Source organism: Syngnathoides biaculeatus, chromosome 20 (assembly GCF_019802595.1).
Source record: "Syngnathoides biaculeatus isolate LvHL_M chromosome 20, ASM1980259v1, whole genome shotgun sequence".
NCBI lineage: Eukaryota > Metazoa > Chordata > Actinopteri > Syngnathiformes > Syngnathidae > Syngnathoides > Syngnathoides biaculeatus.
In genome coordinates this window covers 6,257,425-6,283,887 of record NC_084659.1, presented here as the reverse complement: position 1 = coordinate 6,283,887, position 26,463 = coordinate 6,257,425, and the positions used below count along the sequence as shown (strand labels likewise).

Here is a 26,463-nt window from a genome sequence, read left to right as displayed (position 1 = left end):
CTATCTATCTATCTATCTATCTATCTATCTATCTATCTATCTATCTGGCCTTCTTGCCGCCAGGAGGCAGCAGGCTCGCATCAATATTCGAGCAATGGCGCAAGATGCTAACTTCCGTAGCTTGACCGGAAGTTGAAGGCTCTCAGACAGGTGTTGCCATTTATTCACATTTACAGACCATTAACTCGTAAAAGTGAGATTGTTCTGAGTGTTTAATGTTTATAATAATAACATTCTGTTACTTGCATGTTTATTTACTTCGGTGACGTATTGCCGTCGTCCGTTCCGGCGTTTCTATTTGGGTTTTGAATGAGTTAGCCAAGTGTCTTTTTAGCGTGTACAACGATGGGCGGGGGAACGATTCAAAGTCATTATCACATTGTTCAACATTTTTTTTAAAACGTAAATTACGAGGCTTACTTAATTTGGTGTCACGTCAAGTTTTTGGAAAATTGATGTGCTATTTGTGAGTCTAGTAATGGAGCTTAGTGGAAAAGTGAGATAGCAAGGAAACATGTTCCTCATGTAGCATTTTGCAGGACTACACTTTATGGCTAGCTTATTAAATTATTCATTCAATAATTTATCTCCCGTTCCGCTCATGTGCATAATTTAATTTATTTTGAAAATTTATTTCATTGTAATTAAATATTTGGATACAATAAAGTGTTACATATACGTTTTAAATCTTTCAATTATTTATAATAAAAATTACAATTAAAATTGTTAGAAATACATAAACATTGCCTCCCCAAAATAATTTCTTGCTTAATTAATTTGAAATAAATGATACAATAAAAATGCTAATATACTGTATTATAAGTAATGAGTAAATTAATTACCAAAAATGAAAAAAAATAAAAATTCATTATTTCCTTAATAATACCAATTTTACATAAACACAAACTCATCTGTCCATGACTCAAATGTGGCCTTTGAGCACAAAAGTATCTAAATGAATGAAGTGTGTGTGTGTGTGTATATATATATATATATATATATATATTTTTTTTTTTTTTTTTAATTTCTATTATGATTATTACTAATAATAATAAAGGAAAAGGTGCTTAACGGTAATCTTGATTTGTTTGACAGAGGCCTGCCACGTTCGCCATTCCCGGACATGACTTTGCGTCTCTGGGAAAAATGTCAAGGCTGACATTTCGAGGTGCTGCGCGCAAAGTTGGGGAGGTCAGCGCAAGTTAAGTCGGCGCCCGCAATGACCGCCGTTGCCCGCCTGCGCCACCAGTGGAAAATGCAGCAAACAAAGCCGTCAAGGTGAAATGGATGCATTACACTGATGCTTAAAGCATAGGAATATTAAAAATGTTAAATGAATTGCACAAGTCGTGATGGTTTAACAAATAATTAACTTGTGAGCACTTTTACCAATTAAAGATGGTAAATCAAAGCTTAGAAACTGCAGTCCAGGAAATTTGAAAATTGTTTAGAATAAGTCAAATAAAATGTATTAAAAAATTTATATATATTTTTTTTTCTAAAGCAAATATCTGGGCAGGGCCAGGACAGGTCACATGAAAAGTAAACCCACTTTTGTGATTTTTAGCAAATATCCTTTTTTTGCCACTTGTTTACTTTTTAATGCAGCACTGTTAGTACATTTTTAGAAGAAAAAAAAAGTAAAATAAAATTTTTGGCTGGTACATTTCATTTCGGTAGTTTGTCTAAATTTCTTAAAATATATGAATACTTGAGACGGAACGCAGCGCTCTTGGTACATGTCATGGGGATTTGGATTTGGACAGATTTTCATTGAGGCACTCACATTGTCCATTTTGTTATATATAAAAAAAAAAAGAAAATCCACAATGTTTTTAAGCATCATGTTAAAGCAAGTCGAATAAGTGACATTCAGGGAATTCGTCTATTCAAGCAAATGAATGTTGCTTTTTACTTTTCCATTTTGTACATTTCATAATAAGCATGGCTCGGATAGCACAAATCATATTACAAGTAAATGAAATTTGATGTTTGAAAACCAAATGGCCTTTTGGCAGTGAAATTGTCCACTTTTCTTGAAAATGTGACAGTTTTCACTCTCAGTGAAGCCACGTAAGGTACAAGTCATGTTCAACGGTACGTTTCGGAGGACATGCACGTCATTTTGGGTTTAGGCTTGTCAGGATGCGACCCTGGAAGCGGCGACGCTTCTCACGCAAGCCCCGATCCCCATGAGCCCGACTCCCCCACCCCCTTCCCAATCAAACAATACGTGCTATTAAAGGCCATTTGCTCTCGACTGCGGACGTGTTAATGGGGTAGAGTAGTTAAGGGTGTCGACGACGACTCACATTTGGTCGGGAAAAACAAATAAGGACAAGCGGTTGGCCCTCAAACGCGCACAGATGCAAAAAATGTCACGATTCACTGTGCAAGCTCCACAAAATGATGTTCATTGCTTTGACTTTGACAGAAAGCACAGCAGAGTTCTTTAGCAAAAACGGGAAAATATTTAATGAGTGTGGCAATAAATGAGCATTTACATTTCATATTTACAATTTCATCACGTACTGTACAAAAAAACAACAACAACTGCTCGGCGTTCCTCACAGGACGTGGTAGACGGGGCTACCCGGCGTGTAGGGCTGCGAGTCGGGCGAGCCGGCGGGCGAGGGGACGGCTCGGGCGGGGCGGCGACCCGACTCCGGCGTGGACAGCCGGTCCACGATGCTGGACAGGCACTGCAGGCTGGACGCTCCCTCCGCCTTGTCGGGAAAACTCTCTGCAGGCAGAGATTGTTTAGTGGCACTGGAAAAGGTGCCGCGGGGTCGCGGAAGGAAGTGCTCTCACCGTTCTTTGCGTAGGGATAAGGACTGCTGTAGTTGAGCTGCGGCCACACTGGACTGTTGCCGTCCGTCTGGAAAAAAAACAAGCAGAATAATACGTCAGTATTTCTTTCTGGCCTCTATGAGATTGCGCACAGCCTAATAAATCCTGGGATTGGGCGCCTTGAAGCCCAAGGAAGGGCGGCGAGGGCTCCTTCCTGTCCTTCCCCGGCGTGGCCAATCGATTGTGTCAGTGCGAGACGACACTTGTAAATCTGTGCCCCCGTCCTGACAGAAGTGCGCCAGGCGGTCCAATTGCTCCCGTTTTTTTGTTTTTTTCCGCTCTCTCTCTCTCTCTCTACCTCTGTAAAATGGATTTTTAGCAGCGATGGGAAAGTCATGGCAAAAAATGTACCTCGCGGCTGCCGACGGGTGTTTGTCTCCAAAAGTGACGCAAGTGTTGGGGGCGGGGGCGTGACTAGTTCCGAGAGTCTTTTTCTGCAGTTTTTAAAACTTTGAGATCTTGTATTTGTGGGAATGTCATTTGTAGCGTGACAAGCTGTGTAAACATGAGATGGTGCAACTTGTGCTTGTCCTTCTACCTCCAAACTCCTAACAAATTTCCAGGACATGAACTTTTAGGTGGATTTTGAAGTCTGATGATGAGAAACGAGAAGTTCCATCCATGTCATACACTTAACGCATTTCTCAGGGCACGTAGGAAAGTGACACTGGCTGGCCGGGGGGGGTACCAAGTGAGCCAGATCACTTCCGAATCGGAAATCTGGCTTTCTATCTACCGGCACTGGGAATCAGACACATCCCCGCTTTTGTATCTTTTGGGGTGTTTCTGCTGCACTCGTTGGGAAAACAAAAGACCCGTTGCAGTTCAATCGTAACCCCGGTTGGGAAAGACTAGCTTGACAAAATTGTGTCTAATGTGTGATGGCCTTTTAGCGCCGGGGCAGAGGGTGCACAGGGAGGTGCACGGGGGTCTCACCAGGCCGTCGGAGCAGCTGGACAGTGGGCTCCCCGGCTCGGAGCCGCTGTAGTAGTGGTCCACCTGCTCCCGGAGGAGCTCCTGGAGGCTCTCGATGTACTGGATGGCGTTGCGCAGGATCTCCACCTTGGGCAGGCGCTGGCTGGGGTTGGCCGAGGTGCAGCGGCGCAGGGCCTCGAAGGCGTGGTTGACTTTCTTGAGGCGGCGGCGCTCGCGCATGGTGGCGGCGCGCCGGCGGTCCACGAAGCTGGACTTGCGCTTGCAGGCCTTGCAAGCCCACTGGAGGCAGCGGCCCGGCTGGTGCGGCAGCGCGCCGGGCTCCCGGACGTGCTCGTCCGAGTCGGAGTCGTCGTCGGCCCCCGGACGGAGGGCGTCCGGGGACGGAGGCGCGTAGTACAGCTGGGACGGAGAGAAGACGTCCATGCTTTTGGGAGTTGAGGTGACCTCTGAGGGATGTGAGGGGTCTGCTGCCCACAGACCCCCCTTTTATGCCCCGGGGCCCACATTGGCCAGATCTAATTACCGTGGCCCGTTGGCCCTGCCCCATCCCTCCTCGCACCCCCCTGTGCCCTGCCGGCTGACATTCCCACATCTGCCCTCGCTGATCTTTTCCCACTGCGGGCCCACTCGGACCCCCTCGCGAGCCCGTCGCTGCCGCTTCAAGAAAAATCCCCACTGCGCATCTTAGTCATGTACCTTCTGCAACCGACCAAGGAGGATTGAAGTGTTCTGCCCGTCACTGGACTGTACATCGCGAGCAGAACCACATCAACAAAGATCCGTTATTTTGTTGGCATACCCAAGTCCCGAACAGATTAATTTGCCCAACCGCAAAGCGATGCGGTGTTTCACCATCAATGAATAACTATTTTCTGAAAATTGAAATTTGAAATTTGGCCACAGTTGTTGGGAATCAACGCCTTAAGCGACCAAACGTGAACGTTACGAAGACGTCGGCGACACTTGCTGCAGCTGCGCCGGGGCAAAGGCGTCGCATTTCAAGCCGACACCTCGGCACTCGTCGGCCCGGGTGTTAGCGGAGCCTTCATTGCGCTCGCCACACTTTTTCCTCCTCCTTCGGCCAAACTTGAGCCGTCACCTCTGGCTGGCGTCGCACAGATGGCGGCGCTTGAAAACGCCGCTTCTTCGGCCCTCATTTCCTTCACTGGCCGACGCCGCAAAGCTTATCTTGTACGGCCCTTTCAAAACAAGACACTGTTGTTTCTGTCAAGAAAAACAAACAAACAAAAAAAAACTATAGTTCTACTTTTTATTCACTTTTTCTTCTAAAATTTTGCTTACATTGGATAAAATATCACTTTTTAAAAACTGTAATGATTAAAAAAGTGCTTCATATTTGAAAAATTTAAAATGTAAACTATCATTTCCTTGTCCAAAAAAAAAAAAGTGTGAGGCTCCCTTTGAAAATAAAACAACAAATGACTATTAGTAACAGAAAGGTTGTTTATTGACCAATTGAAATATATAGTATAATCATTATAGTGCCTTTCAAGGGTATATGTATTGTCCAATATACTGCATCTGCACAGGTGTCTAATTTAATTTATATTAATAGACTTTACATCTTCTAATCCACATGGATTAGAGTCACGTTCGTCTCTTTGAATGGTTGTGCTAAAGATTTTTGTAGAAATGACCAACATTTGCTAATAAAACAGTTTGCTAGATTGAAAACGATGGCACCACGTGAATAACCACGGAAGTGAATGCCGTTTCGTGGAAATAAGTAGCCAAACGATCTGTCAAGTTTTATCACAGAATTGCGATCTAATATTAGTAAGGTAAGCATGTAGGATGGACGTCATGAAATGCCATTGAAGAATTTGTTTTTTTTTTCTCAATAAAAAAGTGTGTCGCATCGGCGAGAGGAAAGCGCTCTCGTGCCTTCGCGCTGTTGACAGTCGCGCGGTTACAATGCGGATATTTCTCACAATGTGCCAAAGCGTTTGTCTCTCGTCTCTGGGAACTGCGCGCACCTAAAACAACACGGCGACACCCCCGAATTGCTCCCGCACAGCTGACGAACGCATCGGCGGCGTCGGCGATCAAACGCGCGTCGCGGCTTCAGAAGGAGAGGAGGGCAAAGCTTAAATGAGGCGAAAAAGCGGCGGAGTCGCGGTCGGGGCTTTTGCGCATGCGCGCTGCCGAGCCTGGCTGCCTTGTTGTTGTTGTCAGGGGTCAGAGGTCACAGGCAGAGTTAAGTGAGGGTCACGCCTCCGAACCCCCCCCCCCGCACTTATGTTACACCTTCGGTGTTTTTATCCTAAGTTTTGTGCAGATATAAATGTTGAGGCAATGTGTGCATCATTTTGGTTTACAAGTTTACACGTTTCATTTCAGGTGCAAGAAATAGCTCTAAATTTTAATTCATGAATCAAAACAATTAGGTTATTATTTTTTCATTTTGCACTTTTTCCATTTATATTTAAGAAATGAAAATGAATTCTAAATTCATTATTTGGATTGAAATGTATATGTATTTTTAATGTATTAGTTAACAAATTGATTTGTGCATTCTTAAATTAAATTAAAGAAATGTATTTCTTTAATTGTTTTCATTTGGAATTTTTAAATATTTACATTTTAAAACGTCACTGACATAAACATATAAGAAATTGAAACTAATTCAAATATTTTATGTGCATTGTTCTGTATTTAAAATTGTAAATAAATTGCATGTAAATAAAAGATCTTTGTCAATGCATATTGAAAAAGTTATTAATGATACTACAACAACAGTGATTACATCATGTAAATAATTTAAAAATAGAAAATATTTATAATGCCTATAAAATACAAAACAATGTGTAGTCAAGGTTAGTTGACAAGTTTGAATTTTTGTTTTCACTCAAAAAGCAATGTGAAAACACTTTTTTTTTTAAAAATTAGTTTGTGGTCTTAATATGAATTTTTTGGGAAAACCTCACATTGGGTGTTCCTAATGTTTTTTGTTTTCGTTAATGTTTTCACCCGTTTCATTGGACATACTGTATATTAGCGCAAACTTTTCCTGTTTCGATGAGCAGATGATAAAGCACGGAGGGAGCTGTAGCGTGTCAAGTCACAAGCGGGTGAGTGAAGTGGGTGAAGTCGAGGTCCGGGTTGGGGTGAGGGGGAGGTGCAGACCACCGTAAAAAATCACATCTCTGTTGGCCAGATCGGGTTTCTTGTGTCTGCTGGGCGCTTTAAACAGCTCACACACCAAACATTTCTTGTACGGGATCCCATTTGACATTCAAAAACAACTCCAATTTTTTTTTGACCATGGCGAAAGGCGCAGTTTATTTTCATGTATAAATTATTAAATAGTCCAACAACTTCCGTAGCTTGTCCTTACTAGATTATAAAATAAATACATGTGAATTTTGGCAGTTATAAAATATGTACACAGAGATAAAGATCGGATAAACTTGAGAAAATTATTTTTCCAAAGCTGCCGTCTCGCCGCTGCTGATGCTGTCCACAATGGACGACAGACGCAGGAGGCTGCAGGACGCCGAGGACTCGCCGGACCCTGAACGAAAAAACGAGTTTAACGGTGGCACAAAAACATTCGGGTTTGGCGCGTTTTACCTTCCCTCTGGTTCACCGATCCGGCGCCGGAATGGTCCGCCATGTTGGTCCACGTCTCGCAGGACTTCTTCCAAGGGTTTCCTGAAGCAAGCGCCTGGAGACACACCCAATCCACCGCTAATCATCTGTGCCGCTAGGTGTTAGCATATCTGATAACTACGGATGCTTAGTGAGCCGTTCATGTTGGATTACTGCATTTCTGCTATTTCCAAAGTTTCTCTGTCGGACCTTCAAGTTTCAGTAGTCTTCCATTGCGCTTTTCCTGCTCAGACATTTGAAAAACTTGCCAGTTTGGTCAACGTTGCATCCCCCCAATCCCATGATTATCTAATTGAAAGCTAGAAGTGGACAGACGCATAGGTTTCTAGTTAGAAAACTCTGGATTTCTGGGGGTTCTTTCTTAAGAGGGCTTTCAAGTTTAAGTAGCAGACACTTTTCCGAGTCAGATATCTGAAACTGCCCCAGTTATTGTCACTTTGACTTGTTGGTCTTCAAAAAAGAGATTCATGTATCGGTTGTTAGTAAGATGGACTACTGGATCTTTGGGAATTCCTGGTGGACGCTCTTTATAAGAAGTTGAAGTTTAAGTCGTACTCCATTGCTATTTTCCAAGTCGGATAGCTCTAAAGGTTTTGGTCCGTTTTTGGTCTTTACATTACATTTTTATGTCATTGGTCGTCGAAATTGGATTCGTGTGTATATTGTTCGTTAGCCGTATTAGATTACTGGATCTCTGGTGCTTTCCTTCAAATGACTTTCAAGTTTAAGTAGCGTTAGACATTTCTGAGTCTGATATTTGACTTGAAACCGCACAGTTTTGTTCAGGTTTTGGTCTTTCCACTTTTACCCCGTTGGTCATTAAAAATAGATTCCCGTGTTAATTATTTAGCTGTTGATGTTGGATTACTGGATCTGTGGGAATTCCTGGTAAAGAGTTTATTTATGAAATGTTCTGCTTAACTTGGTCTGCTATCTGAAAGTTTTCCACTTTGGGTCCGATTTTTTTTCTTGGTGTTTCCGCTGCGTTTGTCTCCCATCTGTCGTTAAAAGCGGATTCTCGCATTATCCACGGAGCAGTTACCACAGTTTATTTAGAGTCTCGGACAAACAGGTGGATCTGCCCGGTCCACTTACAGCGTCTTGTTCCATGGAGTGATCCTGCTCGTCCAAGTTGTGCAGGAGCTCCTGCAGCCTCTCGATGTAGCTGATGGCGCTGCGCAAGATCTCCACTTTGGGCAGCCTCTGGTTGGGGTTGGACACCGTCTTCCTCTTGAGGGCGTCAAAAGCCTCGTTGATCTTCTTGAGGCGGCGGCGCTCGCGCAGCGTGGCGGCTTTGCGGCGGTCGGTGGGCGCCGACTTTCTTTTGCACACTTTGCAGGCCCACATGAGGCACTGGCCCTCGCAGTGGGACCGCAGGCCGGGCGGCGCCAGGACGTGCTCTTCGCCGCTGCTGTCCTCGCCCGTCTCTGACGCCGCCCGGTCCCGCCCCGGCGACGACGGGCTGTCGTCGTCCTCGGCGGCGGCGTGGTAGAGTGGCGACACCCCCGCCATGTCCAGGTGGTGCAGCGAGCCATTGTCGCTGTCGTCCAAGTAGCGCAAATCGTTGAAGAGGTACACGTTGGTCTCAAAAAGGTCCATCATATTGTGGCGACGTGGCGTGTGCTCGCTCAAGTGCGACTGCTGTGGCATTTAAATAGCCGCGACATTCGGCACCCGGCGGGCTTATATATAGAATGTGAAACTCTATCCCGCGCTTTGGCTGCAGCCATCTTTTTTTTTTTTCTTCTTTTTTAACAAACACTGTGTGGCGAAATACACACACACTATACGAATGTCACCTCGCATTTCACAACAGGTGCGTCAAACTGCCATTTTCCTTTTAAACTCACGTGTATGAGACTACAGTGGCACCTTAACTCACGAGTTTAATTTGGTCCTTTACCACACTCTTAACTCGGAACAATCATATCATAAAACATTTTTTTCTAAATGACATAATCTGTTCCAGCACTCCAAAAAAAAAAACTCCACCGAAAGATTGTCTTCTGAAAATACGACTATAGTGTTCATCAAAACGTGCAGTAGTAACATTTAATAAAATGTAAAGAATGAAGCGGTTTGTTCATGACATTTCAATGTGCATTGTGGTGCTCGTTCTGCTCTGTTCACCTTGGCCACAGGGGGCAGTCTAACATGACTTTGTGCAAAAAGCATTTTTAAGCTATGCACGCTTGGAAATCCTATTCCACCCCAGAGTTGAGCGTAAATAAACAGATGGCTGACTAATCTGATAACGGCTTGCTTTATGTTGTTTGATGTCACAAGAAAATAAAAGTAGTTTTTTTGGGGCCCAGCCAATGCGACCTCCATTGCGTCTTCTCGCCAGCGGGCTACTGTGCCGTAAATCTAGCGTTAGTGTCGGGGTGGGGTGGGCTGGGGTGGGGTGGGGTGGAAATGAAGCTTCAGCTGTCAGGGAGAATCATGACATATCCTGGGCACAACGTCAAGCAGGCCTCTCGGAGCGTAAATCTGTCCCGCAACCCCCCAAAACTTGTCAAAGATCACAATTTTCCCGTTGAAAATAGTTCTTGTAATGTATGTCGGTTGTTTTTTTTTTTTGATGGGGGTGCGGGTTGCTTTGAAATCGGACACCACTCTATAACCTAAGTTAACATCGTACTAGCCAAGCCAAGGATAAGACGTTGCATGCTTGATTGGCATTTTTTTGCCAAAAATATAAATCTTAAATCAATTACATATTGATGAGCCCGTCCACTAATTGTAGCATTTAAGAAAAAAGTTATTGAACACTAAATAAGTTGCCTAAGTGCTGCTATTGTATCATGCACAACAAAGTGTGAAGTGTATTCAGCCACAAATGCAAAAATGGCTTAGCTATTGTATAAAGCTTAATAATTGCACTACAAACATTGCTTCATATAATCATGACTGTAAATTTAGAAACATGCAAATACATTTAAAAGTGTTACTAACGATTGATATTTTTTAAATACAGTTTGATCCAGCAGTAGATTATTTTACTGTATTATTTTCTTGTATTATCTATACTTATTGACTGTTTTTATTGTGAAGGATCTTTTGTTCAGAACTTGCTTGATATTGTCACAATTACATATAATTAAAATAATATTGTGGTTATTTACAGCATGTTTGTTTTGTAATAAAAATTTAAAATGAATGTTGATGAATATAAAATGTTTTTTTTTAGCTCATGTAATTATTTAACTGAATTATTTTAAAGTTAAAATTGTTGGTATTTTTAAAATTTGTTCATATTGTGCTTTTAAACTCTTTTAATCGTATATTCTAACTAAATAAAGGAAATAATAAATAAGATGAATAAAAATGAATAAAATGGTTTCAGAAAGATTAATTTTAGAAATGGGGAAAAAAATCATGAAGCAAAAAATGTATCTGTGTGCGTGCGTGTGTCACTCTTCCAGGTGGGATCCACTTTGGCGCGGTGCTGACATGAATTCTCAGCAGCAGTCTTGTTAATGAACATGAACTTTGGGACCCCCTCCTCAGCGAAAGCCCCCCCCCCCCCCCCCACCTTCCTTTCAGTCCCTTCTTCTCGACAGACGGGACGTCCACCTCTGGGCCGGCACGCACCGTGACGGATCCCGCGCATGTAAGCCGGCCGCACACCTGGGAAATGGATTAGGCCAATTGTGAGGGGGGCGGGATGGAGAATTGGGGGGTGGGGGGGGGTTACGCTGAATCACGCTGTGAAGAGGGGTGTTGGAAAAGCGGGCTCATCTGGATAAAGATAGCAACTTTTAAGTAACAATAAAAAAGACACATTCATAAGGCAGATAATGAAGAGGTCGTATGACAAACTCTTTTCCTTTCCTTTTTGTAGGACTTTCTTTGAACTGTCTTCATTCAGTCAGATGTGCACCGGGACCTTCACGGGGCGCAAATGTACGTACAATTTACTTGACTCCTCTCAAGTTTTCTACAGTTTTCCGCCGGCAATGTAAAAAGCACTGCTTAATCCCGTTTTACCGGAGCCATTTCGGCACGCTGCCGCTTTGGTGTAAAGTTTAAACAAACCGTGGAGCCAGTTGCTTTCATCCAGTGCTGCCAGATCTGTTGAAGCATCCTGATCCTTAAACAAACGTTTGAGTACAGTAGACACGTTGGAGCTGGCTTTGTGATCATTTTCAGGACGAGGGAGGCCAAATGGGTCCGGTCGGACTGAAGAAGAGCGAGGCTTTGATGACTTGTTTGAATTCAGTCCTGCCAGATCCTTTTCGGCATGTCGCTGCTCAAACGCAAACCATTTGAGATTTTGGTCAACTTGGACTTGCTAATTTGATTATTTTTCAAGATGCAGAAAATAGATCTGGCAGAACTCAAAAACACTCTGATGAGTTGTCTGTAATCTCATATTCCCAGACCCAATTGAGCATATCACATTTTTTAAAAGGCAAAACATTCATGTTTTGGTAAAGTTAAAGACGCTATTGTGATCATATCAGCGATGCAGACTGCCTTAGTAGGTCTGGTCGTGCTCAATGTGTGGAAAATTCTGTGGCTATTTGTTGCATTTCAGTCCTACTTGATCTGTTTAGACACGCTACATCTTTTAAAAAGATCACATTTGCTCAAAAGAAAATGTTGCAGACACAACACACCAAAAACACGTCCACCAGCGCTCGTCACAAAGTCGGCTCAAGCTCTGAAACTCTTGAGATCCAAAACAAAACCAGGAGGGAGCCCCCCCCCCCCCCCACACACACACACACACACACCCTCCCCTTGAGCTAAGCTAACAGACGGCCCTTCTCACTCGTGGCCCGAGATGGCGGCCGACGCAGCGGGCTTGGGTTTCAAAGGCCGCTGCGTAGTGAGCCCCCCCCCCCCCCCCCCGATCTCATCTCGGGAGAGGGAGAGGGGGGTCGGGATTTGCTTCAAAGTGGTAGCGGCTGAAGTTTGTCAATTAGCGCAGGGAGGAGCCGGCCCCTAACTCCACGTAAACTGTCGGTGTAGTGGCTCAATAGCGTTGTTTCCGCGAACAGACGGCCGGGCTAATTAGCGGCGGGACGGCAGCTGCTCGTCCATTTCGCCGTGTTTTCAACGGGGCCGCCGTTGTAATCAAGGCGACGTATCGTCGTTGACTCGCGAGCTGGTCGGTTCTGTCTTCATCGGGGAAAGAGACGGATTAGTTGGCCCCTCCCCCAATTCAGCCAGACCGATACCGACTTAGCGGGTAGACGATAGGCCATCTCGTCTGGCCCCGTTGACCCCGTCTGGAGGTGTTTCCACTGCGGCCAAAACCTCTTTAGGTGCAGAAAAAAGTACTCGGCCGGGCTTCGATGTTGAAGACGCAACGGAGATTCACGTTCATCGGGATGTGGGCTGAGATTCCGAATTCCCGACCGCTTTTTTTTTTTTTTTTTTAGAGGAGAGGGGATGAGACCTCATTTCACTCAATTGAATCATATGATCTAAATCACGACTCACTAAAAGTTAGAAATTCTGGTGACATTGCATCTCATCTTCCGCTTGGCCAATTGACATGACTTTGGACTCCTCTGCTGCCATTGCCAGATTTTGCCGCTCTGTCGGGAAGCGAATGTTTGGACAAAAAGACGACAAAGTAAGCGAGTACGAAAATGAGGTCCCTTTGCCCTTCCCGTAAGTCGCTACTCTTCGTACCAGCGGGACTGCCGGCGAGGAACTAAGTGAAACTCTTGACGACAACAATTAATCGACTTGACTTTGACTTTCATCGCATAGTCGACGATATGTTGGTCTTCAAACCCTTCCACTTTTACGTGTGAACTTTGACCCTCTCGAAACTTTGCATCTATTTCACAGTATGGCCGTGACCTACCGTGACAAACATTCATATGCGCTTCCAGTAGATGGCAATAGTTGCAATTGTTTTCGGTACGTAAAATTTGCTCACTAAACTTTGGGAACTCGAACTCGACGGCATCCACCAAACAGCAAAAGTGGATTGTGTTACGCTGAAAATGAGACAACTTTTTTTTTTTTTTTTTTTTTTTTTTTTAATGCGGTTGGCTCCAGAGAGAATCTAACGGGATATTGATGGATGTCGGCGTTGACATCACGCGGCGCGCTGGCCCGCGTTTAAAACAACACGTAGCAAAGCCGCACCACGGTGGGTAAAGAACACGCACCTTTGTCACCCGAAACCGCTGTCTGATCCCACTGATGCGCCGTGTTGATCATTTATGACGACCCGCCGTGACCGTCTTTAATTACGCCTTTTATCTTATCTGGACTGAAAACGATGACAGATGGATATCATAATAATAATAATAATTAAAGCTGCAGGGGTTGCAGAATACGCTTTGTTTTCGGCGCCTGCGGGTCACCGTGCGGAACAAGTCAAAATAAAAGATGAATATTGATTGACTCTTTTATGTGAACATAAAGGGAGAGGATAAATATAAAATATAAAGAAAGAAAGCAGCAATAAATGATATTCTTCCACCGTTTACATTTTCAAAAAGGAGTTGGAGGAAAGGAAGTAAAAAGAAAACATATTGAGTCACTGTTCTCTATTAAATGTTCACGCTATAATATTAAGACAGTAATAGATTGTTCATGCAAAAAATTCTTGTATAAAAGTATCGAAATAAAAACAATGATAATAATAGATGAGAAGGTTCAACAAAGTTCAGTAAAAGTGGAATAAAACAGTAAAATTGACAAAGTTTAGCCAAAGTTGTACAAATTTCTATTGCTGTTTTTTGCCAAAAATGAAACTTATTATTATTACTGTCCATTTTGCGAACTGCGTATCCTGGAATTTGGGATGTGTGACAAGGCAAAAATGTTTTTTGTCTTTTTTTTTTTTTTTTTAGATTTTCGATTTGTCTTTTTTCAAATATCTCATTAGCTGGGCTACCTTAAAATTATATTGACTGTTTATTTTTTTTATAAAGTATTTACATATCTCCTCATTCATTTGAACAGCGCTTGAGTTTAAGATACAATTCATCACGGTTATGATGATGGTCTTAAGAGTTGCGTTTGTGTGTGTGTTTGAGCGTGCAAATGTGTGTGTTTTGACACAGAAGGTGAAATATTTCCCAACAGGTTGCTTCTTCAAAAACCAATCCGGAAAAATGTTACTGTCCAAACACACGTGTATCAACTGTGCGCTCTTATGCGCGTGTGTGATTCCTTTTTATTTATTCCAGAGGTGTGAAGCGCGCGCACGCACGCACGCAACCGCAAACCCCGAGCGTGCCTGGTGCCCAACATTTGAGCGGGCGTGAAGGTCGGCGCCACCTGTTTGATACAATAAAAATTCTAGTGTTACCTCCGTGGATGTTATTGGAGCTTGTGTTTCAGGATGTGTGTGCGCGCGCGCGTGTGTGCGTAAAAGCAGTGCAGGTGCATGCAGGGGTGGGGGTGGGGGTGGGGGTGGGGGTGGTGGGGGGGGCTCAACAGAAGTCAGACAGGATGCTTCACTCTGCGCTTTTTATTGCCCCAAATGCAGCATTGCCATTCCAGAAGCAGAACCATTATTTGTTTGCAATGGGAGTTCTTGGCACGTTGACCCCTGCAACTAAAAACCTTTGGGGAACATCCGCAGAAACTAGTCTCTATCGTGGACTCAAGGAATATTAACGCTTCTTTAGGAGTCTCTAAATGTAGTTGCAGGCTACACTCGTGTGTTACTTGTTGCACATTTCAACTGCATGAACCTCACCCCAGAACTCGAAACTTTTGGATGAGCGTTGCAGACCAGGACTGTTTATGCGTCGCGTATAGCGCTTTTTGACTACAATAACTTTACTCGAGAATTAGTAACTTTGAAGGACCATTTTTGTATTCGGACCACGGGAAAGAAGTGCTGCTGTTAGAACGAGGACTTAAGAGAGAAACCTTTAGGGATAAGGAAGCTCAAAGTAACTAAGAACACAGAGTTCCTGGAATTATCGCTGGTAACAAGTATGTCATTCTTTGGGGATATTGCTGGAGATGTTGTGCGGAACCTTTTTCAGGTCCAGTGGCAAGAACTACAGCGTAAGAGTGGGGTACAGGTAGTGAAAAGACAAGCGTGCGTTGAAGTTGCCTGTGTGATGGTAAGCAGGCCCCTGGGCTGCAGGAGTCTGCGCTTTAATGACTTAATCCAAGTTCACTCTCCCTTTTTGCATCCGGGCCAGCTCGCGTAATCCTGGCTGGCCTGATGAGAGCCCGGAGATGACCTCACTGTTTGCTTCCACAAGGTCCCCGCGGGCCGCACTGGGGTTTTTTTTAGGGGGGAGGGTGTGCGTGTGTGTGCGGGGGCTGTTTCTGCGGCGTGTCGGACGCGAAGGCCGAGGTCCGCGGGGACGCCGGTGGGCCGGGGCTTCGGTTACTGGAGGCTTAGTCACGCTGCGTGAAAGTGACGTGCAGCGGCCCCCCCGATCAGGTTGCGCGATATCAGAAAGCCGTCGCCATACAAAATATACAACTTGGACCTTCTTTTACCCATAATGCGTATCTCCTTCTAAATACAGTATACTTCATTAGTACACAATACTTTCACCGCTGTATTTTACAGCGCTTGTACTCATTTGGGTTGATACTTTGGTTAAAAAAAAACAACATCTATTTGTACTCAAGTACTCAATGAAAAAGTACTCAAACGGGGTAGCTAGTTTCAATTTTTTTTTAAATTACTATGAATGTCAAATAGACAAAAAATCTAAAATACTTCAGATAATACCCGACATGACGTGAATTTTAACAATGGATCCCATTTTTTTTTAACATGAATTAAAGAACATTCAGGCACGAGAAATGGTCTTCAAATAATTTTACAAACATCACAGCCTCTCACAACCCCCACCAAACGGACAATTTGCGAGTAAAAGTAAAAAGTATGTTGCCTTACAATTCCTCTGACAAATACAATTCAATTAAAAAGTTCCTAAAGTAACAAAGTAAATTTAGCTGTTACTACCGACCTTTGGGCAAGGCACATTTGGCAGAAACGGGGCCAAAAATGAATAAATAAAGGAATGGAAATGGGCTGACGGCTCTCAGGGGTCCTCTTTTGGATCCAGAATTATATTAATTGTTATTATTAATTTTATTGATCGTTATGGTGCTAGTAAGGGTTGTACTAATGCTTTTTGCGTACTCTATTTAGATCCCATGAAGGAAATCTACTTAGCATTTCTTGTTGATCGATCATTATGATTGTGGAATTTGCTTGTGCTCTATTATGGGCGGATTCTAATATTTGGACCCCAAAATATTAGAATGAGCTGATGCAGTACACTTCCCATTTTCGAAAGTGTATCGTACAGCACTTGACGGATATTCAAGTTTAACGTAATCTGTTTGTCGTTTATCGAGATTGCGTTCAACTCAAGTTGTCTTTTTAGGCCTCTTTAAAGACGCCCAAAACATTCACCAACATGGACATGTTTATACACTCAACACACGTACAACGTGTGTGTGTGTGTGTGTTGTTTGTCTCTAAAAGAAGAAGGTTTGTCGTCCGGTGGAGGACCACACATGGAGCCAAAGGGAAGCGCGGTGGTCGCCGTTAAAGCCGCCGCGCGTCCAGCCCGCCATTCGGGACGGGGGCAGGGGGGTGCCAGCCTAATGCATCGTTTCACACTGTGCGCACCGTCGTCGGCTGTAGCCCAGCGAGGACCACCTCGCCGCCAAATGACCCGCCGCTCAGGGTCGGCCGGGGGCGCCAGGACAGGTGGGACCCCCCATACTTAATGTGGACCTCCAGGAGAGAGAGAGAGAGAGAGAGAGAGAGAGAGAGACAGAGAGGGTTCCGTATTGAAGATGTCATAGAAGAAGAAATGTCAGCTCTTTTTGCGGGGGCGGTGGGGTGGTGGGTGCCATGTTAGAGATTTAAAAAAAAAAAAAAAAAAAAAACCCCAAAGCGTTTCCTTCTTGGTGCGTAAGCGCTAATCTCCACAACGCCTCCATTTCGCAACCTTGTGCTACATAGCCGAAAACATAACGATGCACACAGCCTGCAAACAGGCAGCGTCAACAACGTGGCTTCACCCGTGGTTTTATCTTCTTGCCACCCACAGTTAACGCCGGTGGGGTGCTAAACACCACCCCAAAAGAAAGACACCCCCTCCCCGCCCTCAATCGCATCCCTAGATGATACCCGGAGCACATTGAGAGGCCTAGTCGACCGTAACACAATAAATGACCCTGTAACTAAATCAGTCATTTCCAACCTTTATATTTTACAATTGGAAAAATCCCACCAAAAATGGATAGATTCTTTACTCTATGTACTTCCTGCAATCTAATAGAAGAGGATTTTTTTTGTTCTCTCTGTCTCACTGGCAAAAATAGATGACTAAAGATACATTATTTCTTGGAAAGAAGTTTTTTTTTTTTTTTTAGCAATTACGTAAAATTGGAGAACTTCCCATGGCACACCTGAAAAGCCCTCACGGCACACCAATGTCCCCCGGCGCACTGTTTGGGAATCACTGCCCTCGATGATCTCCAGCGCACATCGAGAGGCCGTGAACCTTAATGGGAAAAATTAAGATCAGTTTTTACTTTTTCCTCCCATCTTGAGTTTCAACAATTTTTGGATTTGGTGATAGTTTCAGGGATGTTATGGTCAAGCAGGGTCCACTTTGGGGACCAGAGCTAAATTTAAGACAATAATAATGTGGTACAAACAATCCAGTGGACTTCCCAAAGTTCATAGTTTCAAGATAAAATTCACGGTTCCAGGGTAAAGGCGAAGCAATCAACAATAATCCTAGTAATCTGGGTTACAATAGTCTACAAAAAACGATTTTGTAGACAACTGCAGCAAAATGGAAGTCGAGTCAAAGTCGATGAATGAAGGACTAGTCGACCGTAACTCAATAAATGACCGTGTAACTAAATGTAGAGACGACTTCCTTTTGACTAAATGTTCCTTCATCAGTTCCTAATTAGAAATGCATGAGAAGTAACAAGGTCTTTGCATCATTTCCTAAATTGAATGAACATTGTTTATTATTCTGCTCATGGTTTTTTTTTATCTCCTTGCCACGCATAGTTCAAGCCAGTGGGGAGTACCCCCCACCCCCCACCCCCCTCCACCAAACCAAAAAATTCCATCCCCAGCTAATCACCATTGCCGAGACTGGCGCTACAACTCCTAAACCTCCTTTTGGCCCTCCCTCAAAAAGTCTCCAGTGTCACTGTAAAGTTATTATTGTTTCGCAACTTCCCACAATGCACCCTGTTTTAGAGTGTGAGGTAACGCCCCCCCCTTCCCCCTTCCAGTGCCAACCCTCATTCGGACATTCTTTCCAATGTCTAAGTTTGACTCATTTCTTCACGCTTTTCCGAAATGATGATCAATAGTCCACGATGGAGTCATCTCGGTGCTCCCGTGAACCCCCGTCGGGCCCGCCCTCCCGTCATAAGCGCACGGGTCGCGGCCGCCGCACATCTTTGCTCACAGCGTGACGCTAATGAATCACCCCGAGCCCCAGCGACGTAGCGTTAGTCGTCCGCACGTTTTTTTTTCCCGTCTTGATGCCCCCCCCCCCTCGCCCCCTTGCGGTCACCGGCCGGGCCTGTTTGCAGAAGTCGGCATTCTCACCTGCAATAACAGCCGCCCTCGTGCCTGTAAACGGATGAGCGCGCTTGTAGGACGCATGTGAGCGCCGCCGATGGCAAATTCCTCACGCATTTGAATCATGTTGTCTTTTGGTTGTTGCCGGTTGCAAACAATCTTAGCAGGCTCTGTAGTCGCTGGACCGGGAAGAGCCACTATTAATAGTGAATCCCGGCGTTGAAAATATGTACTGATATTTCTGTGAAGGGTTAGTCATCAGTTCAAGGTGTACCCTGCCTCTCGCCTGAAGATAGTTGGGATAGGCACTAGTGAGGATAAGCGGGATGGATGGATGTACTGATATTTGTACAACAAATGCCACTATTGAAAATGATGGTTTGTAAACTTATTCATCAACACGTGCAGAGATCCTTAACACGTACCAATGTTGGTGAAAATCTATCAATATTCATTGAACGCATAGTAATACTCATAAAACATGGACCTGTATTGTTAAATAAGTATAGACACTGGTGATGTTCAACGTGTAGCAATATTCATATACACATACCAATACTGGTAAAATGCATCAAAAATACCGTTTTGGTGAAAAATAAATGCTCGTAAAAGAGATGACTTAATTGTCGCAACCTTCCCAATCGGCCAACGGCGAAGTTGTTTTGCTGCCGGTAATGGAAACCTCATCTTTTGTCCAAATGAGCGGCTGAAATTTATGCCTTTGCCACTTGTGGTATTTGTCCTTCCCCAGCTGTTTGCTCTCCTGAGGTAAATCCCGATAAATCAGCCAGACTTAATCTGCTGCTGTGTGTGCGCGGCTCACTTTTGAGATGGGGGCGGGGCGGGAGGGGGGGAGGGGATGCTCTTTACCTCCATTGGTTACAGAGCATCCATCAAGCGCTCAAGGAAGGCTCAACAGAGAAGTTCCTTGTAACCTCGTCATCACCCCCCACAACTGCTCCCTCTTCCTCCATAGCCACCCCCCACCCCCCACCCCCAGTCTTCCTTCCAGGACGACCCCGTTCTATGCTTACCTTTATTCAGCGCGCAATGGCGTCGAGAAAATGGCAGTCCGCGCTTTTCGCGTCTGTCGTACGCGCAGTAATTCTTCCCGCGCTGCAGACGCTTCTCATGGTATCGGAAAGTGGATCTGATTGCCCCGTCGTCCATCATGTAACTTTAACTGGAGGTGACTCTGCCCAGATATGGCGCCTGACAGCAAATCATCCCGCAGGGAGACGGCTGTGCAAATTCCACTCTATTTGGGAAAAAGACACTCCCGGGAATTGTCCATTTGGGCTCCCTCCGCTCTGTCGGTACCCTTTAGACCAGGCGTGTCAAAATCATTTTTGTCTCGGCCGGGTTGTTGTTACGAGTTCCCTCAGAGGGCTGTTGGAACGGCGAAACCTTATAAATGTTTGATCACCAGATCACATTGTGACCATGAGACAACAAATTGAAGGGCAATGTCAGGTTTGAGCAGTGCAGGATATTTAGAGTACAATTTCTCAAGGAAAGAAGATGAGAGGAACTTCTGGCTCGCGAGGAGAACGTGGGATGTCTCTCTCACAATCTCCAACCCATTCTTATCACGTCTCCACTTTTTTATGTCTTAGCGCGGTCCGCATCACAGCAAAGCACCCGTGAATAGTCCATGTGAGTCTTTGCGATGTCTTCCCCATCCTCTCGAGATCGTCAGTCTTTATGTTGTCGTCTGCATCTTCTCTGGTGTTTCCATGGCACCCAATGTAATTTGATCGCATCACATAAGCGATGACGCATTAAAAACAACCAAGAGAGCAAATATGAGAACTTTACATCCAATAAATCCAACAGACAACTCGTTTTAAAATCTGAAGACAAGGATAATAGATTGTTCAAGTACCGTAGAAAAGGGGTTTTGTAAACGGTAAAATGTAGTATCTCAACATTGCAGTTTATTATTCTGACAAGATGGAATTTGGGTACAGATTTTAGCAAAAATCACGGAAGTTGACGAGCATAATTTTCTTTCGTGGGCCACATAAAATAGTGTCTTGGGCCGCATCTGGTCCTCAGGCCTTGAGTTTGACAACTGGCTTTAGACCAAAATCAGAAGTGCTGCGACGACGCCTCTGCCGCACATTCAGTCCTGCCAAACCCGTTCAAACATTATCAAAAGCATCCATTACGGAACTGAACGTAAATGTTAAAAAGTGGCCTCAAAACTGCAGCCCGCCTACACGGGTCTGCTAGCTTGTGTTTAAACGACAATTTTTCCACACATTTGATCTCCCAGCAGACTCCTCATCTCTTAAACGACCAACAATAGCGCCTCCAAAATCAAAGCGAAGAAGCACAAGCGGGGAACACGGTGTTGGGAATCTGATACCGGCGGGGGGGGGGGGGGACACACACATGAAATTCCCGTTCTTAGCGGAGCCAAATCTGTTGGCGTCCCAGCCACCGCTGAGGCCGCTTCCATTAAAGTGTAATATCAGATGGAGCGCTAACGCCGCTCCCATGACATCATCCTTGTTCGGGCCAAAAAGTAAAACACAATCGCTGGCGCTGAAAGCATCCGCTCGCCATGTGCGGGATTAACGGCAAAATAGTCCAATTTTCTCACGTTCCGCTTGATGAGAATTGAACCTTTGGCGGGGCCCCTCCCAGTTTTCAGTCCTTTGTCCTTTGACCATATTTCGGTGGCGCATGTGAGCGGACGCGCCCACGCGCGCATCCAGAGTGACGGTGCGCAGCCGAATATCCTTCCACACCTTGTTGGCAGGACCGGAACCTTCCCGTGTCTCTCCGGGGGTGGGCCCCGTTTGACTCATGAGAGGGGTCAAGACCCTCGCGCCGCAAAGCGCTTCCTGTTTCTGCTGAGGTAGTTTTCCGAGGACCGCCGGCAAAGCGGCCGGGGACGCAAGAAGGAACGTTCCGGAATAATGGATGTGGAATCCAAACTGTCAGAATTGATGATATTCAAAAATTTATGAAAGTATTTGGAAATCCCGTGACAAAAATGCGCATCAACATTCGTGTCTGAGCTTTAGAAAACGCGCCAGTATTTTAAAACATGGGAATATGCATAAAAAATAAGCTGATTTGATAAAATGCAAACCTGTGCAAAATACATACGTGATCGATGCTTTTTACTGTGTATCAATATTTGGAAAACGTGAACATAAAACATGCCGAATATTCAGAAAGTGTGCCAATATTTGTAAAACATGACAATATTCATAAATCACAAACCTGATCGTAAAATATGAACCCATGTAGTCGTAAAACTGGCTCAATACGAAATGTGCAAATATTGGTATGACAATATTTGTGAAACATGCAACAGTAATTATAAAACATGAATCTGTGTCCGTAAAAGTATTTAAATGGTAAATAACAAGGTAAAGTTAGTAAAAAAACTTACCAGTGTTGGTCAAAGACACGTTTGTTAAACATACTTTTCAATATTTGTGAAACACATATCTATCAATCCTTATCAGTAAACCTTTTCCCACCAATATTTGTAAACACCGTATCAATATTCATAAACATACCAATATTGATAAACCTGCGTGCCAGTTTTCGTAATCGTAACCAAAGCATACCAAAGTTCCTCAAATGTGCACCAATGTTCGTAACGGCACAATGATTACAAATTGCACACCAATATTCATAAACCAAACCAATCTATTTAACGCTCGGATGAAAAATGTTGCGGCTGTATTTCCAAAATTTGGGGCGTGCGAACCAACTGCTGATCGTTCGCCCCGATCCAGGCCGAATAATCCGCTTTGACCAACCCGATCTCCACGGCTCCCTGACCTCCCGGCGCCCCCGCTGACGTCCGTCACCTTCTGATTTAGGATGATCTTAAAATCAGGAGCTGTCCACTTTTGACGCGACGAGGACCGCGGATCCTTGTCTCCCCCCCCCCCCCCCCCTCCCCTGGCACTCCCAGAGGCCCTGTAAATCTGGACACTTTACTGCGGAGAGGGCGGGAAGGAAGCGGCCCCCCCCCAACCAACCCCCCCCCCCCCCTCGCCAGCGTTCGCCTCGCCCTCGCCGCCGTAATCCCACCACTTCCTCTGGCCCGACTCACGCCGCTAATGCATTTTCTGTAACTAACAGCCGTTGTTTCCCGATTGTCACGCTTCCATCTTGCAGGGAGACGTCGGATAAGGTGTTGGGAGATCAGGATTATGTATATATATATATATATATATATATATATATATATATATATATATATTTAAAAAACAAATGGAATTCCATTCTGGTTGGAAGAAAGCCTCCCGGCGAGACTGTGGACTGTGGATTTAGTGTCTGTTCAGACTGTCACCCAGTCAGTCCACTGTGCTAAATGAGTACAAGTGGGCGACTGCTTCCCTTACTTCGAGGTTCAAAAGGCCCCCCCAACCCAAAACGCCAAAATGACTAAATGGTTCTGCTCGGGTTTGAGATGATAAGAAGAAAGAAATGGAGGGTAGCAGGAGAAGATCTGGAATTTCAGTTGTGAGCAACACCAACCCTCCTCCGTTACCGTCCGGGGATCTTGCGGCTCAGGCGACCAGGTGTGACGCCTCGACCTGCCCCCCCCCCCCCCCACTTCCGTCACGCTCACCCTCCACTCACGCACCCCGAAATAAGAACACATGGGTGTCGAGTGAGAGCTTTGACGTCGCTTTAATCGGCCGTGACGGGGGGGGGTTGCGAGAGACGCCCGGCCTGGACGCGGATGGCACGGCGAGGGCGTTTGGCAGCAGTCGCGGGGCAATCGATTCGCAGCCCTTGTAACATTCTGAGCCACGGCGCTCCTTAGCGGCGCGGCGCGGGGGGTCCCGCAACAGGTTGTCGGGATGCTTGCCAAGAAAGATTCGCCTCAGTCCCGTCACTCGCCTTCTACCCGACATTTGAAAGCTCGTTAAATGCGTCCTGCGGGTTCACACCTAAAACATTTGCTGCAAATAAGGAGGCGTCCTCTTACCGGGCAGCAGGGTCAGAAGTATTTTTGACCATTTTTTTTGCTAATTCATTCGTTCAAAAACAGGAAATACATTTACAAATTGCAAAATTCCACATCTTCTGTCCTGCCAGACACGGGTTTAGGCATGCCTTTTCCCTAAAATGACCACAGTAGCATCTTCACCAGACCGTGTCTAGATAGGTCTGCTAGGACTTGATCCAAATGACTCATCGCACAGATTTCCATATCTTCAGTCCTGCCAGATCCTTTAGAACCGCTTCATCCCTTAAAAGCATTCCCACCTTCACAAAGTCGTTTCCCTAGCAATCTGATAAGGGATTCAAATTGAAAAAGAATCTGCGGTATCACGTAAGGTCACGCAGTCCGGTGACCAATCCATAAATCTGAATTCCTAAATTTGTCAAAGTGCAGTGTTCCAATTAGAACCTCATAAAAAACGTGTTCCTTTAATGGCAACAACAACAGCAGACAGTCAAAAGATGTCCCGTGGACTTCAAAGCCTGTCTGGCGTCCCACCTCGGATCCTGACCGGGAACCCTGACCTTCCAGAGTGAAGGTTGATCGGTTGGAGCGGCTCGGCCTTGAGCTGGGGTCAAAGTTCGCGGGGTGTGCGACCTAGCGATTGCGCCGGGGCGTCACAGTCAAGCTGTCACTTACCCTTGAATGACCCGACTCACCCCGACCGCGGGCCGGCACGCCGTAATAGATACCCCGCAGTATCAGGAAACGTTGTCCGGAGCACAAACTCAAAATTGCTGGACTTGGAATGTCTTTGTTAGCTAAATAACAACGCCGCTTCACCGACAGTGGTCTTTCCCAAGTTTGGAAAAATATTCTTTCCAAATATCCGTGAAAGTTGAGTTCAAGTGTCGGCTAAACGGGGCTCGGAGAGTGATGGCCGCTGGCTGCATTTCAGGCCAGAAAGCAGGTGAGACGAATCCGTCATCGGGCGGTTAACGGCGGTAACTGCGGCGACCCCGACGTCCGTAAATTTTGCCCATTTTTGGATCCGCCGGCGCCCAAAAGCCAATTAATTGAAGCAAGTCAGCTGCGGCTCACGCTTTTCCCCTCTTAAAAAACATTTGTCATCGTCCATCATCTTATTCGAAATTTTCACACGTTGCGTGCGTGCGGCCAAAGTGCAAGTGATGACAAAATGCATCCTGGCCCGGCACCTCCGTGTTTGCGAGTACAAGCGTTAACAGAGGAAAGGCAGGCGTCAAGTGTGCGCGCGTGGCTCTAAAAGGGAGTCCAAATGCACCGCGGTGGCAGGATTCGTATTTATTTACTTTTAAAGCGGTGAAAAGAGGATTGCGAGAGTCGGCGACGTCGGCGTACGGCTTCATAACGAGCCGCGACGCGGACAGCTGCGATGTTTAACGCTGATCATTCGCCAACAAGGCCTCATTTGACGCCTGTGGGATGGCGGACGTTTACGGGGCTACGCCGCATCAGGCGGTAGAAAGTCCAAAATCAATTGTTCCACTTAAAAAAGCCCACATTGACTCCATTTGTTGTGTACATTTTTTTTGGGGGGGGGGAAACTCTACACGCGGGGGCTTTGCTTGGCTGTTTATTTATGCTTTAAAAAAAAAAAAAAAAAAGTCCAGGGGACAAGCTTCCCCGGAAACGACCCCTAAGGCGACTTCCTGTGTCTTTGTGGGCGGGGCTTCCCCAGACTTTTTTTTTTTTGTGGATCTACTTATGATCGACATGCCTGCCAAATTGGATGTTTCGGATGAATCGGAATTTATAGTATATCTGTGAAATCCCTCAAATTGAGGACAATGAAGATCCAATTTAAGAGGATCCAGGCACCGCTTCGTAATAATAATAATCATAATAAATACATGAATTCAAATGCAAAATAAGTGTAATGCTTTCCTCTGTCTCGCTAGCACGGACTTCCTGCTGCAGCATCCATGACGGTGTCCATGGGAGGAGGTAAGAGTAAACAGTAGTAAACAACGGTAGCGGCGGGGGTGTGGGCCTCCCTGCTGGCTTGTAAACAGCCCCCCCAGACCCAGACCTGAACCCCCACCCCCACCTCCTGGCGTTACCTCTGCAGAGAGAGTGGCAACATCTGGGCGTCGGCTCAGATGGCGAAGCGAGCAGGCCTGGCCAAACGTCGGCCCGCAGAGGCTAAATTGGGCTGAAACTAATTAAATATTAATCAAGGAAATGTTTGTGCAAAAAAAAAAAAAATAATGCAAAATTGTTTAATTTGAATAATACATATAACTTACGTTTTTTTCAATATATTTTTACATATTTTGCATTCACTTTAATTATAACCAATTCAAAAAGGTAAAGAAGGGTTTCAATGTTTTGCAGGTTTTTTTTTTTTACATTTCATAATGCAATGTTTTACTAAATCTGTTTATGATTGATTTAACTATCCTTAAATATATATTTTTTTACATTTTTATATGTATTTTCCATAAATTACAGAAAATAACTAAAATATATACATGCAACCATGAAATATAAAACGTTATTTTATATTTATTTTTCTGCATTTTACATTTTTCTATACCAAAATAAGTAATTT

General features: G+C 44.9%; 2 protein-coding genes and 2 long non-coding RNA genes across 6 annotated transcripts; 1 reads left to right on the top strand and 3 right to left on the bottom strand.

The window, feature by feature from the left end:
• Positions 1–52: 52 nt before the first annotated feature.
• On the top strand, positions 53–26,223 carry LOC133493196 (uncharacterized). The gene is made up of 5 exons (XR_009792886.1): positions 53–150; positions 1,096–1,278; positions 10,845–11,032; positions 11,264–11,325; positions 25,811–26,223. It is a non-coding gene; the product is annotated as an uncharacterized LOC133493196 (long non-coding RNA).
• myf5 (myogenic factor 5) lies at positions 2,319–5,994 on the bottom strand. 3 transcript variants are annotated; one of them, XM_061806239.1, is made up of 4 exons: positions 5,784–5,992; positions 3,787–5,010; positions 2,812–2,878; positions 2,319–2,743 (listed from the first exon to the last, which is right to left on the bottom strand). In XM_061806239.1, the coding sequence occupies exons 2-4, from the start codon at positions 4,207–4,209 to the stop codon at positions 2,568–2,570; spliced, it is 666 nt and encodes a 221-aa protein (XP_061662223.1). In that variant the 5' UTR covers positions 4,210–5,010; positions 5,784–5,992; the 3' UTR covers positions 2,319–2,567. The 3 variants fall into 3 exon arrangements, with proteins under 3 accessions (XP_061662223.1, XP_061662222.1, XP_061662221.1); XM_061806238.1 differs by having other exon boundaries at positions 2,319–2,878; positions 3,787–4,985; positions 5,784–5,994; XM_061806237.1 differs by having other exon boundaries at positions 2,319–2,878; positions 5,784–5,993.
• myf6 (myogenic factor 6) lies at positions 7,227–9,271 on the bottom strand. The gene is made up of 3 exons (XM_061806715.1): positions 8,515–9,271; positions 7,381–7,474; positions 7,227–7,321 (listed from the first exon to the last, which is right to left on the bottom strand). The coding sequence occupies exons 1-3, from the start codon at positions 9,067–9,069 to the stop codon at positions 7,227–7,229; spliced, it is 744 nt and encodes a 247-aa protein (XP_061662699.1). The 5' UTR covers positions 9,070–9,271.
• Positions 14,935–20,669, bottom strand: LOC133493542 (uncharacterized). Its single transcript, XR_009793046.1, has 3 exons — positions 19,978–20,669; positions 17,800–17,894; positions 14,935–17,119 (listed from the first exon to the last, which is right to left on the bottom strand). It is a non-coding gene; the product is annotated as an uncharacterized LOC133493542 (long non-coding RNA).
• Positions 26,224–26,463: the final 240 nt, after the last annotated feature.

What these genes read in the sequence shown, in the direction of transcription:
- myf5 (XM_061806238.1), bottom strand. Translation starts at nt 4,209, where the DNA reads ATGGACGTCTTCTCTCCGTCCCAGCTGTACTACGCGCCTCCGTCCCCG. An exon ending in CCAGCTGCTCCGACGGCCTG is followed by an intron (nt 2,879 to 3,786) that starts GTGAGACCCCCG and finishes TTTTTTTTCCAG; the next exon opens with ACGGACGGCAACAGTCCAGT.
- myf6 (XM_061806715.1), bottom strand. Translation starts at nt 9,069, where the DNA reads ATGCCACAGCAGTCGCACTTGAGCGAGCACACGCCACGTCGCCACAAT. An exon ending in ACTCCATGGAACAAGACGCT is followed by an intron (nt 7,475 to 8,514) that starts GTAAGTGGACCG and finishes GTGTGTCTCCAG; the next exon opens with GCGCTTGCTTCAGGAAACCC. An exon ending in ATCGGTGAACCAGAGGGAAG is followed by an intron (nt 7,322 to 7,380) that starts GTAAAACGCGCC and finishes TTTTTCGTTCAG; the next exon opens with GGTCCGGCGAGTCCTCGGCG.